This window comes from Primulina eburnea, chromosome 4 (assembly GCF_022965805.1).
Source record: "Primulina eburnea isolate SZY01 chromosome 4, ASM2296580v1, whole genome shotgun sequence".
NCBI classification, from domain to species: domain Eukaryota; kingdom Viridiplantae; phylum Streptophyta; class Magnoliopsida; order Lamiales; family Gesneriaceae; genus Primulina; species Primulina eburnea.
In genome coordinates this window covers 41795216-41809283 of record NC_133104.1, presented here as the reverse complement: position 1 = coordinate 41809283, position 14068 = coordinate 41795216, and the positions used below count along the sequence as shown (strand labels likewise).

Sequence of the window (14068 nt, the reverse complement as noted above, 5' to 3'; positions counted from 1 at the left end):
GAAAGAGTATGAACGGAGAAGACACACACACCTGCCATTTTCTTGTTTCTTATATTTAGTTTAATTAACCTTGTGAGGAAAATAATTAATTTCAGTATGCCCTAAAACATTTCATATTTAAAAAAGACAAAAACTTGTGTGAGACGGTCTCTTGGGCCATATTTGTGAGACAGATCTTTTATTTTGGTTACCCATGAAAATATATTATTTTTTATGCTAAGAGTATTACTTTTTATTGTGAATATGAGTAGGGTTGAACCGTATCACGATTATGATCCGTGAGACGGTCTCACATGAGACTTACTCTTTAAAAAAATAGAAAAAATTTCTACCATGCGAACGTATTTCATAATATTTTAAATCAATAATTTTGTTTTATATATATATATATATATATATATATATATATATATATATAAGTAAAAACTTGTGTGATACGGTCTAACGGGTCATATTTTGTGAGACAGATCTTAATTTGGATCATACATGAAAAAGTATTACTTTTTATGTCAAGATTATTACTTTTTATTGTGAATATTGGTAGGGTTGACTCGTCTCACAGATTAGAATCCGTCAGACGGTCTCACATGAGACTCTCTCATATACATATCAATCGGCAATTGCAATAAAAAATGGTCCATTTAGATAATCGGTTCGAATTGGTTTCGGTTTTATAAACTTTTTTATTTTTTAGGGCCAATAAATAATTCCATTCCGTTCTTATAATCATACATAAAAAAATATAGGGTTGAATTGTGAATTTTGTTCTATAACACACTATTATGATAATTCAAGCAGTAAATAAAAAAAATCAAATGAGATCGTGTACGGTTCAATTTTATGAGACATATCTCATATTTGATTTCAACAACGAAAAAATACTATTTTTATGTTAAAAATATTATTTTTCATACCAAATGTAAGCCGAGTCATCCTGTCTCACGGAAATATTTCATTTAGATCATCTCATTCGAGATCTACTGCATCATGAAAAATGTTGCAAATAATATAGTAGGATAGAAAAGGTTGTTTATACATTTTTTAAACAAGGCTTGTTATGGTTGAAAGATGAAATCTAGTTATTTATTTCATATAAATTTCCAAATGATGAACCACTAGTATCAATAATTATATTATATATACTTAGCAGTCAAAGCATATACGATATGTTATTTATATAAACTTAGAAAATATTTCTATTTATAAAAAAAATTAATAACCTATGTTAAATTTAGCTTTAAAAACTCAAATTAAATCATGAGTTGAATTTTTTTATTTTAGTTAATTTTTGAGGTAGTATTGAGAAAAAGTTTTGCTTTATTTTATTTATTTATTTTTATGTTACTTCTGCTTTATTAGTAGTGTATAGAATGTGGACATGTGGGAAAATAATGCTGTAGTTTTAAGCCCAATAATTAATTATAAATATAGGCAGGCTTCAATTTTAAGCCCATTTTCTAAGTAGGCTTTTAAAAAATTGGGCAATTAAAATATTAAATGGGCCGGGGCCCGTTCCAACATTAATTCACCTCCACTCCATTAGACATCGTCATTTCTCCATTATCCAAACTTGAAAGCACCCGCAATGTCTGCCGCCGCGGCCTCCCTGTCCGCCGCACTCTCCTCTGTCTCCCTCCACTACCATCGTGAACGAATTCCATCTCGTGATTCTTTTTCACGACCTCTTTTCCAATCCTCAAAACTATCTTTCTCCGTCCAATCAAAATCTCAGAACCTCACTCCACCCAAGGCCTCCGACCCTGAAACCACGTACTTCGATACCGATGATCCCGACGGGGTCTATACATTCAGTCCTCCCGAGCGCCCTGAAGGCTTCATACCACCACCTTCATTTGATGAAGGTCCCATCGAATCAGAAGAAGACATCGCCAGAGCCTATGAGGAGCTTTACGGGCCTGCTTATAGCGGCGAAACGTTCCTGGGTAATGATGTGTACGTAATGGACTCTAAGGTGAAGAAAAGAACTGGGCTCGGGTCCCAGACGAAGAAAGAGAAGGTGAGAGATGGATTTGATGAGAGAGTTGTTCAGGTTAGGAGGGTGACTAAGGTGGTCAAGGGAGGGAAACAGCTGCATTTCAGGGCAGTTGTGGTGGTGGGCGATAAGCAAGGGAATGTCGGAGTTGGTGTGGGCAAGGCAAAGGAGGTTGTTGCTGCTGTTCAGAAATCGGCTATTAATGCTCGCAGGAATATTATAACAGTGCCTATGACCAAATACAAGACATTTCCTCACAGGTAATGTCTTTACTCCAAGTAAAGATAATGAAATAGGAGTGAGTTTTTTTGTTTGATCAAGAATTTGCTTTGGGTTGATGTGTATGTATTGATGTTGTGGGATTTTATATTGGAGAAGATTGAGTTATTGAGAAGTTCGTATGCACTTTGTTAGCTAGTTTTGGATCAGTACTCGTCTTTATAGAAATCATTATGGAAAATTATCCTTGAAATTTCAAAACTTTGTTATCGAGGTGTGCATTTGAGAATTTGCTGCACAAGATCACATATACTAGCAGTTTGATTGATAAAGGTTGTGCTTAGATTTCAAATTCCTCGATTTGGTTGGGCGGACAAAAGTGAAGTGGAATTTTCAAATCAAAACCTATAATTGGAGTGGATTTATCAATTATGCAATTCCAATTTCGAATTAACCCAAGATGTGTATCAATTGAAATTCATCCTCAATCAAGTCCCTTACTTAAAATGAAATCCATAAAATCCAAGCGCAGTGAATGTCATTTCTTTAGTGGTTTGGTAAATTACGTTTTCTGTTACATCTGTATGAATGTGGACTTTACTGACACTCTGAATCTTGATGGTAATATGCAGTAAGATTTTATAAGTTGTCTCAATATTCAATGGTACATGAAAATAACTTAGGTATGTAATCCAAAGTGACTTTTAATTTGAACTAGATGGCATTTTTTGTTCTGCCTTGTTTACGCAGATAAACCTGATTGTGACTTGCATGAGTGGCATAGTCATCATAGCGTGTTATATGAATATGTTAATCTAGATATTGCCTCTGCTCATTTAAAAATATTTGTGATCAGCGAGTAAATAAGATTCAAGTTTCAAATTTGTATTGGGATAATCAGATTTTGTTGAACTTTGGGTGGGTTTCTATCTAAGTTTACAGCAGCACACTATGTTGTGACTTTTTTAAAATAATCTTAGCTCAAGTGGGTTTGCGTCAAAACAATGTCTAATTCTCTTGTAGTTCCGATGGCAGATCAGAAGCAGACTATGGGGCAGCTAAGGTGATGCTTAGACCTGCTTCCCCTGGTACAGGTGTCATTGCTGGAGGCTCGGTGAGGATTGTTTTAGAGATGGCTGGTGTTGAGAACGCTCTGGGAAAGCAGCTTGGCAGCAACAATGCTCTAAACAATGCCAGAGCCACGGTTGTTGCTGTACAACAGATGAGACAATTCAGTGAAGTCGCTGAAGAGCGTGGCATCCCAATGGAAGAATTGTGGAAGTGATCACATATATCGTTCTTGCTTTATGAAACCATTGAAGTAGCCACTACATTTTCCCGTGTAAAATTTTCACCATAAATACTTTGTTCAGAAACTAATGCCTTTAACTCGTGCTTTTTTGGTTGATCTCCTCATCGTTTCCATATCATAACTCCATACTCTCTGCAACATGGTTTCTTTAGGAGTAATTTGTCACCACACGCTTTATTTTTGCCGCAATTATGTCCTTTATCATAGCCTTGTGTTCTTTTTACACGCTAAACCAACTTTTACTCTCATTTTTGCCGAGCAGGGGTGTTGCTCTGATGGGGCGGCTCCGTGCATTTCCCCATCGGATTTTTTTTAAATGGTATAATTCATCAATAAATTTTTTTTAAAAAAAATTGTAGAAAAAAATGAAAATAATAAAAATATGCCCCGACAAATTTTTAAAATTGTATAATTTCAGCTATACAATTATATTATTTTATATAAAAAAAAAATGAAGTACTGGAAAATATTCTTCAAGCTTTTGCCACTCTGCCCAAGTCTACAGACTACAATAATAATATTACATGCTCTGTAGGAAAAAAGGAAATCATCTGGAAAGGAGCCAAGTAATCTGTGCATAAATGTATACGATTCACACAACATAAGGAGTGCATAAAGCTCTAGTCTCTGTAGTTTCTATAAAATAGCTGTATTCCATAAATATATATATATATATTAATCATGGCTGACTGCCATGGCAAAAGCAGAATCTTGGGTTTGATACATCCAGCAATGGCCAACTAGAGGGTTTCCAGATTTCAATTGGCTGCAGAAACGAATAAAGACTTGGATCACAGAATTTTTTTAACTAAATGGAAACTCGAAAGTTTTAAAAGACCACACAAGGATCAAAATAAGATCATTTCATCCTAACTTAAGCTTTTCCATTCCCTTGTTGCTGTTGACGTTGCCATAAAACTTCACATCTTCCTTCACTTAGTGTTCTTTGCTGGAATGCCTAGAGGTTACTATTAATTTCATTAATCAAGAACACTTAAGGATGAGCCATGAATCTGTATAAAACAGGCAACCTTTTCTCAGGGTGGTAATTTTTCATTAAATTTAGTCCGACTTCTACGCATCATTCCTCTTAAACCCTTCTGTGTATCACTCCAAGTCTATATATAACTTTAATGACATAATACTAACCTTTTGGCTGAAATTCTACTCGAGATAGAGAACTTCGTTGCGAAGTACAAAAAGAAGAGCTTATGTCATTCGGGACTTCTTCATTTGAGAAAAAAGATTTGATGTAACTATCCAAAGGATCCATGCTTGTTGCTATCTGACGACTCTACAAATTAAATAATAAGGACGAAGCTGGATGAAAGAGTAGAAACAAGCAAAATCTGTTGCGACAAAAAATAGGTGTAGTTAAGAGAATACATGTCACATGAATCGAAATGCGTGGATGTTCATTGCTTAAAAGTGTAGCATATATGTGTTAAATATAAGTAGGCAATACTCATTTATGCAAACTCTGAGATATGATATCCAATATTTAATGTTCCCAAGAAACCTGGCAGCCCTTTAAGAGCAAGTCATTTTCTCTCATGTGCTTTTTATACAAGAACATGGAATTTTTTTCAAGGATAAGCAGCATTCAAAAGACCAGCAAAAGAGAGTGATTATGCAAATATTCTTATCATTGAGTCAATAGGCAGAACTTTATTTTCATTCTGGGAAACTACTATATGATGTTGAGAGATCCAGGCAGTGCAGTAAAGAAACCTGATGCAAAGACCGTAGAGTGCAGGTGAACGTGTGAAAAATCAAACAAAGTTTCTAGAGAGTGAAACAATTTAAAATGATAAGCAAGTGAATTTTATTTGAAGGAGAATTAGTCAGGTAGAACTGTGAAGCCGACTGGTAGATTTGCCATGAAGCACAACAATTTTTTAAACAAACAGATACTGTAAAACTTGACCTGCCGATTGTCCTATTTTCAACTTACTTGCAAATCTTTTCCATTTAAGCCATCATCAACAAGAGGACAACTACCCAAATTGGTAAATATATGCTTTCCCACCGATTGTTCCACCGAGTAAGATATATCATCCTGCTGCACACATGTCGCACAAGATGAAACCTTCTGGTGTTAATGGAACCTTTAAGTACCAAATGCAAAAACTACTGAAATTAAATGAGATACTAAATTTGCAGGTCCTTACACTGGAAGGCCAACCACCAGATGAAACATGTTCATTTTCATTGTCCCTTCCTGAAGGTAATTAAAAAGGAACAATGAAACAACTCATCAAAAAAGGCCAAGCACCCAAAGATTTACAACTTCCACAAGTATTATAGACCAAATTGAGAAATATATCACATCTTTATTGGAGGTCGACATTACATAACCACAAATATTATGTCTAATTTGTAATCTATGGATGCTCCAAAATATTATTGAAGGTAAAAATATATACCTATTAAACTTAGTACCGGATGCGTTTGTGAACTGCTCCCGAGCAATGTTATAATATAACTCTCGTGCTTGATTTTAACTTATACAAGCCTTTGGTTCATCAAATATTTGAATAAACAAATGTGATCAGATAAAGAGATTTAAGAAACTCAAAAACACTGAATAAGACCTTGTATATAAGCGTGAGGCTGTTAGAGCAGTAATATTTCTCCTCTCTAAAATGGACTTCATGCGCAAGATTTACACGTTATATGAAGCTAACGTGGAACCTTTTGTAAACCGTACGGGTATGTTAAAGGCATGATTGCATGACCTATGCTAGTATGTCTCTTGTGCCATCATAATTGACCAACAAATTGCTCATTAAAAGCTCAAAGAAAAGAGTAAGAAAACATTTTGTATTTAATGTTACAATACCATAATATAAACACAACGGATTACCTATCAGAAATATTTCGTTAATGTAGCAAAAATATTTTGTTCAATTCCCTAGCAAACTCAAAATATACACTTTCTTTACTAACGTTTGCTGTGAACGCAACCCCCACTCCCACCGCGTAAAAAAAAAGAAAACAGGGAATTCCCAATATTTCAATTGGCTCTATTCTGCAAGCTCAAATGCATCACCGCTTACCGGGTTGATAGTAATGATACACTATTTTACACGCCAACATAAACAAAATTCAGATTATGAAATAGCATGACAGCCTCACAAGCAAGGTGTCGCGCCACATTCAGACGAACCAAGAACTTCAAATGAACCAAGCCAAAAAGATATCAAGTATTGAAGATTCACTCATGGTCGGTTCCGTACGAATGGATAAAGCTACTGGAGTTGAATAAATCAAAAGTCTACTTTTATGTCAATTGAATAAAATATGGATCATTATCTGTAAGGATTCTATCAAGTTATTAGGTGATTGTTTTCAAGTTTTAGATGTTTTATCGTTTAGGATTTTTTAGTTTGTTATCTCCTTATTAAGATACAATGCAATCATGTATAAATATCCCTTGGACTGCATTCAATAAACAAACTTCATTTCAACATAATTACTTGTTCCAAAGATCGGAGATTCTCTTAATGAGCCTCAACATATTCGTTCAAAATAGGCAAACAAGGAAGAAAAACACAAAAGAGTAGAGACATGAAGCTTGAAGATTATCCAGTGCAACGACCCATAACTCGATCCATTTCTCGTAGTCGTGACACAAGGTAGTAAACTTTTCAAATAACATACTTTGATTCTAAATAAAGAAACACCAATCAGATGTAAAAACCATGATTAGTGCTGTAAATGTTTTTATCAAGGTGAACTCGCTAAGCAGCTCCAATTTTTGATGATCTTTAATGACCATAAATGTGATGCTCTTATGCCATATGAGCTAGAAATGAATGTTGGATATGATTAATAATTGGCTTCAATGGATTCCCATAACAACTTGAGTTAAGAATTTTTAGGGCGATGATTGATACAAAGTAATTGATACATAAGTTATTGTGTCATCGCATTGGCGAGAGCCTAGGCTTCGGGCAGGGCAATAGATAACTTTGACACTCTAGTGTACCATAACTTTCCCAAAAACTGTGATGATAGTAATAGTTTTATGATGCTATAGAATTTATTGAATAGTAATTATGGGACAACGATTTCTAGAAGTTATGAAAAGAAAATTTTGAAATTGTCGAGGGGAAATATGAACAAATAAATCACCTTGCTTATTTTGGCGACTCTATCATCCACTTGATTGTTCTCACATATATAAAATATTATATCAAACTCTTTTTTGGCATTAAAGCTATCGGTGTCGATGCTCATCAACCTTTGGAGAGGATCACCATCACATAAAGTTTGAGTATTAGAGACAAGAAACTACATCTATGGGTCCCAGCATGGTGCTTTATATCTTATTTCTTCCTGGTCCATGAGTTCATATCTGAGCTGATCATGATTATTTTTATTTCCGTCTTGGTTGCTCATGTGTTCCATGAGCATCTATAGTCTAGAATCCCCGGCTTTCACCAAAACATTCATTTACTCTATGGACAAGAGCTCTTCGTAAACTTCTCACTTTAGATCGACTCGCCTTGTCGCTAATATATTGTGTCTTAAGTTCATTTGCCGATGAAATAACCCACTTTTATTTAGAATGCACATTGAGTAGAGATCTTTGGTGGAGGGTTCACAATTGGCTTGACATCAACTTCACTATGTCGACTTTGAGCATATTTGAAATGGTTCAAAAAGGCTTATCAAGTTTCCTCACAGGTCATGAAAGTTCATTCTCGGCCATCTCTTGTATATTTTAATGCGTTTGGAATGAACGTAATAGCCGGTTGTTTAATAGTAATACATATCGTGTTCTCAAAATCTTTAAGAAGATATAAACTTATGTTCTTCGACGATTATACTCTAGGTTTCCATTATACATTCATTTTGACGTATTGAGTCAAGAATTTTATGGCTTTTATTTTAATGAACTGGACTCATCCCTAGATATGTCTAGAATATTTGTATTTTTTTCCTTTAATCTATAAAAAATTTAATTGATCCAAAAAAATGAATGAACTCTCAATTCATTCAATAAAGTGAATTGTGGTAGCTTAGCAACACCATCCTCATTATTCACGTCTTGCCACACATAATAATCTTTAAGACTTACCAAGATCCCGCATGCTTGGTAGGTAGTTATGAACTAACATGGCAATGTAATTAGCCGTAAAGCGGAATGAGTGTGTGAATGGAATGGCATAGATATTCCTTTCCGTTGCTCGGTATCAAAGTGAAGTCGGAAATGGAATTATCATTCATGGGTCTCAGCAAATGAATCAGTATTGTCATGAACATGGCGTCTTGGTTGTTGTGCCATTTACTGGATTTGAATTGTATTGTCCATCACCAACTATACATTTTTTGTCTAACGATACACACTCAATCTTACAAGTGATACCAGAGTAATTTCACATGCATAGCGTCTTCGTTGTTGTGACATTTACGGGACTTGAGTTGTATTGCTGACACCAGCTATACGCTTTTCGTCTATTGATACACACTCGATCTTACAATTGATATCAAAGTTAATTTCACTTCACCAATTTTCATCTGTTCAGTCAACAGAAGAAGGATTGTTGAAGAACAATAATTGTTCATACTGCTCTATGTGGCTGCTTATATGGAATATCGATATAAATTCAGCGCTTGAGTTCTACATTTACCACCAGGTATAATAACTGGCTCATTGCTACAATGACATGGTTTTGATACTTCGAATAGCATTATATTTCAATATACGAACTTGTAAGTGTTTGTGGACAAAATGATTTGCATCTTTGTTATATTTTGTTGCGCAAATACACATTCACCCATTTCTGTCATTTGAATGATGGCTTGTTGCTTCTTCATTGATATGCTTTGAGGAGTTCCCGTCACTTTATAAACCTTAGAAACCTTGGCCATGCTATTTTTTCAGGGATCTTGGTGGACAAAAAGGCTAGGAAACGTGAGGCACAAGAATAGACTTGCCGAATTTGACATATTTTCCATTTCTATGCTGTAGCACCCTCCCGACACCATTTGGAAAAGGTCATCAGGCAATGCCATTTTCTGTACTGTACAATCGATATAAATATCACTTGTAGGGGTATGTCCAACCTCCATTTGACAGTATTTTATCCCAAAAATATACCCCATACCAAAACTATAGTATATATTGAGATGACGAAGTTCGAGAACTAATTTCAAGAACCTATAATCATTCAAGTTTTCCCTTATTTGTCATAATTGACTGCATTAGTCCTGGCTTAGCTGTCACAACTTTTGAAACCTAAATCCAAGTCCCAACTGCTTTAATTAGATTACCAAAGTTGAATATCTGCAACTTATGTACTGTAAACCAAAGTGTATGAAATCCAAGCATTCAGCCAAAAACGATGAATCAAAAGTCATCGTCTTCCTCGTATCGATGTCCATTGATCCCTTTCCATATCGCTATAGTATGATTGACACAAAACTTCTTCAAGTAATGTTTATACAGCTTTCTTTGTGTCAAAAGGCGATCATGTTCCTTTGCACCATGCTTGAGGAAATATTAGCTACTTGTATTGCTTCATGATTCAGCATCAAGTTCTTGGGAGCTGGAGCCGTAGAAAAAGTTGCAGAGTTCGGAACTTGTTGAAGAGCCTAATTTGAGGCAGCAGCAAGAATTTTTGGACACTCAGTAACCGAAAAATCCTAAACCACGATAAAAGAGTTCTCTGTATTGTCCCCTAGAGTAATCATACTGTGATGATCATATGAGAATTTGAGCTTAGAAACAACTCACTTGTGTACGAGAAATATCTCTAGCAAGAGCCAAGAGAATGTTTGTAACAAATCTTGCTTCAAGAAAATAGCAAGAGAATGTTTGTAACAAATCTTGCTTCAAAAAAATATCATGAATCATAGGCATGGTATCAGGATCCCAACATTGTAGACAGGTTCCTGAAAATGAATCACATTTACAGGAAATTCAACAGGCAGAGACCTACCTCCATATGGAGGCTGGTGGACCTACAGGAAGAATTAAGCCAAAACTGGTCCCTCACATGTTTTTGACATTACAGTATGAAAGACACAATACTGGGCTCCTAGAGGGCGTTTTTAGATAGTCATTTGTGCAAGAGTTTTCTTGCACATTCGGTGTTTGGCATCTCAAACACGACCTTGAGTCAGAGTTCAAATGAATGCCAACACTCAGATATCACTTTCAGAACAAGGTTCATATTCAAAAAATATGAAGGTGCCTAATTTTTCATAGCTTCTTAAACCATTTTGACAAAAACATGAGAGATGCAAACAATTTACTGTCTAGAGGCCTCTAATTCTCTGTTGTGTGTTGGTGCCTCAAGAATCCAACAAGAGGTTTAATAGAGGAAAGTGGAAACAACAAAAATTGTACAAGAATTTGAGCAATTAGTAGACAACAAATATACTGCTCATTAGCCAATGCAATATAAAAGTGGAAAAAAGACCAGGTTATGAACGAACCAGCATCATCAGGTTCGGTTTTAGGTCGTTTCAGTTTCAACTCTCCATGAGGCACTGCCTTTGCAGCTGAGGAGCCCCCCACATACGTACAAGACCTGCCATTCTGCGAAACATTTAGAATGATATTGTAAAATCCTCACTATTTGTTCCTATGATCCTACATGACCATTTCTTGAAATTACTTACTGTGAGAACAGAGCGCTGAGGCTTCTGTGGTACTCTCTTCTGGAGATAACTGCAATCAGAATGGCAAAGTAAATAACATATTATTTTATCTTGCTGGGTATCACATCAAAGTTTACGTAGAATTTCATGTAAAATAAATTAGAACAAGTCATTGAATGACAAACATTATAAAAAAGCATACAAGTTTTTATATCATAAATTCCGTATATCATAATAGCACGGTCTAATCATTTAAGAGAAAGCTTAACACGATTCCCCCACATAGGTTCCTTAATTTGAATTAGATAAACAAAATAATAAGCATAAAGCGGAAAAAGATAAGTAAAATTGAAATCTCGCGGCAAATATAAACTCAACAAAAGTTACCGGGAGTTAATTGAAAATGGCGGCAAGCTTGCTAATTGATCAACATTAAGAAGCCGTGCGTTAAAGTTCAAGTCCCCGGCAGAGAGCATGAGACGCTCTTGTTCTGACAATCGATCAACATTAAGAAGCCGTGCGTTAAAGTTCAAGTCCCTGGCAGAGAGCATGAGACGCTTTTGCTCTGACATATTTTCGGATATCCAATTTGTTACCGGTTGCTCTTGGCCTATGGTGGTGTCCAACACTGGAGGCAGTCCAAGACCATTCCAGTTCAGTTCTTGCCTTGATATCATTGTTGGAGGAGCACTTTGCAGCGTATTCCCCATATCTAGCCTTGGTATTACTGTTGAATAGACATTTTGTAGAAAATCAGGAAGTCTCGGCGTTGGCTGTTGGGGACAGACACTCGGTAGCATATGATTCATATCTGGCCTTTGCGACACTGAACCAACGTTCTGAATAAGATGGTATTCATAATGGATTAAGTCTTGGTGCCTAATTCTGACATAAAAGACAGTGATATAACGACATCTCAACAAAGCTTGTAAGACAAGACCTTGTCAGAGGAGTCTTTCGTTTCCTCGGGATTTGGAAGTTTGGCGGAGTATACATCCCAAAATAAGGACCACCATTCTGTCAGAAATCCTTCAGGAGGATTGACAGCTGAAAAAAATGTTGCTATAAAAGCTCACTTTCAGGTGATTTGGCTAAGAAATCAAGATGTTCCCAGTACAAAGCAAACCACTCCAATGATCATAGAGAAATACAACCCAATTATTCTTTTGTCAGCAATCTATCACAAAATATTAGATGCAAAAATGCTAAAAAAAATAATACCTTGTATTGTGATAAAGTGACTCGAATTCCCAATAGTGTCATGAATTAATTTTTGATGCAACAGCAACGAATCAGAACAATCAGTAATTCCAATAACCTCATTTCATAAAATTTTACTTAAAAGCAGTAAAAAGAACAAACTTTATATATATATATATATATGCTTTGTTACGTTGTCCACCAACTGTATCTACCAATGATTTGACATTCACTTATTAGATTAACAATTTTGACATGATTCATCATAGTGACTGCATATATATTATATAAATTTTCTATTAAGCTGCTGCACGTGAATAAACAAATTAAGAGAAATCAAGTAAAACAAAAAAAATCTGCGGAAAGCTCACTTCTTGCATTAATAGTCATATCAATCATGAGAGAGAGAAAAAATTCCAAGTAAATTCAAAGAATCTTAAAAAAGGGTGGCGTATACTATAGATCGGTCTATGTACCAGCAGGTTCGGGGGAAATATCAGCCTCGTTGGCGAAAATCTCAGCAGCCGTGTGCAAGTTCTTCCTGATCATGTAATCATGAATGTATTTGTCGAGCCTACAAAAACCCAAACCCAAAATCCAAACTAACGCAAACCCAAAAGTCATTTAATACGACCAATGCATAAAATTAAAGGGAAAAAAACAGACAAATTTTTTTGAAGAAGAATTATGCAAAACATCGAAAACGTGCGTAAAGCTCACATCTTCTGCGCATCCCAGTCGTCCATGATGATTAACAATGTCTAGAAGTCTCGAGCGGACGAAGATCGAAGAACCCTTGGGATTTCACACCGAGTGAGAGAGAGATTTGTAGAGAGCGAATGAATAGTGGGCGATGGCTGAGATTTGGCGGTGCTTTATGCGAGTGAAGTCAGCGCCGAAGCCATGCAAAAGAAACCGAGGAGGAAAGAGGGCCACCCATTAAATAAAGAAAATAGAGTAGCAAATTCTTTAATTTCTCCATAAAAATGGCCTTTTTCATCAAATTATCTCAGTGGAACATGTAAAGGAAAAATATAATGAAATATTTCTTTTTTTTTATTCATTTTTTGAATGAGTTTTGTATTTTTTTTTGTGTTTTTACTTGATTTTATTTCGCGTTGATTGAATCAACCATACTTAGAATTCTGGTGGATTAAATGTGCATGAGTTAGAATCAACCATACTTAGAATTCTGGTGGATTAAATGTGCATGAGTTAGAATAGTACTATGATGAATGACATGTACGTCAAAGCTGCTGACGTTGTTTCGCTAGATATTGTCTCTATTGGGGACATGATCAACGGTAGGGAAATGGTAAGACTGGTCTCTAAAGGATATGAAACAAGACTAGCTGATAGATACGCATCTCCCCAGACTCGTGAGCCTAACAGCCCGACCCATTAGCACCCAAGTAGGTGTACTTTGTTCTGTCACATGTATAAGAAAATATGGTTGCGTCTTGATTTATAGCTATAACTTTTGACCTAGTGGTAAATGTTTGATCATAACAAATTTTTGTTGAGCTAATACCTCATTGTATAACAGATTTAAGCATTTCAGTCTCTCCGTTGATATGCAGATTTTGTCAACACCCCTATGAAAATTTTTGTTAAACTAATATATACCCCATCTATAACAGATTTGAATATTTTAGTCATTTTGTTATATGTTTTTGAACATGCAGACCTAAACTCTTGTCTCTATGAGAAAATTACGACAAATAAACATC

At 35.5% G+C, this 14068-nt stretch overlaps 2 protein-coding genes across 4 annotated transcripts; one reads left to right on the top strand and one right to left on the bottom strand.

Annotated features, from left to right (window-relative positions):
• The first annotated feature begins 1545 nt into the window (after positions 1 to 1545).
• On the top strand, positions 1546 to 3620 carry LOC140829088 (small ribosomal subunit protein uS5c). Of its 2 annotated transcripts, none has more exons than XM_073192069.1 (2): positions 1546 to 2253; positions 3236 to 3620. In XM_073192069.1, the coding sequence occupies exons 1-2, from the start codon at positions 1586 to 1588 to the stop codon at positions 3495 to 3497; spliced, it is 930 nt and encodes a 309-aa protein (XP_073048170.1). In that variant the 5' UTR covers positions 1546 to 1585; the 3' UTR covers positions 3498 to 3620. The 2 variants fall into 2 exon arrangements, with proteins under 2 accessions (XP_073048170.1, XP_073048171.1); XM_073192070.1 differs by having other exon boundaries at positions 1547 to 2253; positions 3248 to 3620.
• A 376-nt stretch (positions 3621 to 3996) lies between these two features.
• On the bottom strand, positions 3997 to 13332 carry LOC140829910 (uncharacterized). 2 transcript variants are annotated; one of them, XM_073193196.1, is made up of 10 exons: positions 13059 to 13332; positions 12815 to 12912; positions 12079 to 12185; positions 11526 to 11977; positions 11160 to 11208; positions 10974 to 11076; positions 5696 to 5745; positions 5479 to 5586; positions 4674 to 4818; positions 3997 to 4290 (listed from the first exon to the last, which is right to left on the bottom strand). In XM_073193196.1, the coding sequence occupies exons 1-10, from the start codon at positions 13082 to 13084 to the stop codon at positions 4283 to 4285; spliced, it is 1146 nt and encodes a 381-aa protein (XP_073049297.1). In that variant the 5' UTR covers positions 13085 to 13332; the 3' UTR covers positions 3997 to 4282. The 2 variants fall into 2 exon arrangements, with proteins under 2 accessions (XP_073049297.1, XP_073049298.1); XM_073193197.1 differs by having other exon boundaries at positions 5479 to 5583.
• Positions 13333 to 14068: the final 736 nt, after the last annotated feature.

Bases quoted from the DNA above. Each gene is read 5' to 3' on its own strand.
- LOC140829910 (XM_073193196.1), bottom strand. From the start codon at position 13,084: ATGGACGACTGGGATGCGCAGAAGAT. The intron at 11,978-12,078 runs GTCTTGTCTTAC...CATCTTATTCAG, and splicing joins CGAAAGACTCCTCTGACAAG to AACGTTGGTTCAGTGTCGCA. The intron at 5,746-10,973 runs GTTCGTTCATAA...AATTACCTTCAG, and splicing joins AACCGAACCTGATGATGCTG to GAAGGGACAATGAAAATGAA.
- LOC140829088 (XM_073192069.1), top strand. From the start codon at position 1,586: ATGTCTGCCGCCGCGGCCTCCCTGTCCGCCGCACTCTCCTCTGTCTCC. The intron at 2,254-3,235 runs GTAATGTCTTTA...ATTCTCTTGTAG, and splicing joins TACAAGACATTTCCTCACAG to TTCCGATGGCAGATCAGAAG.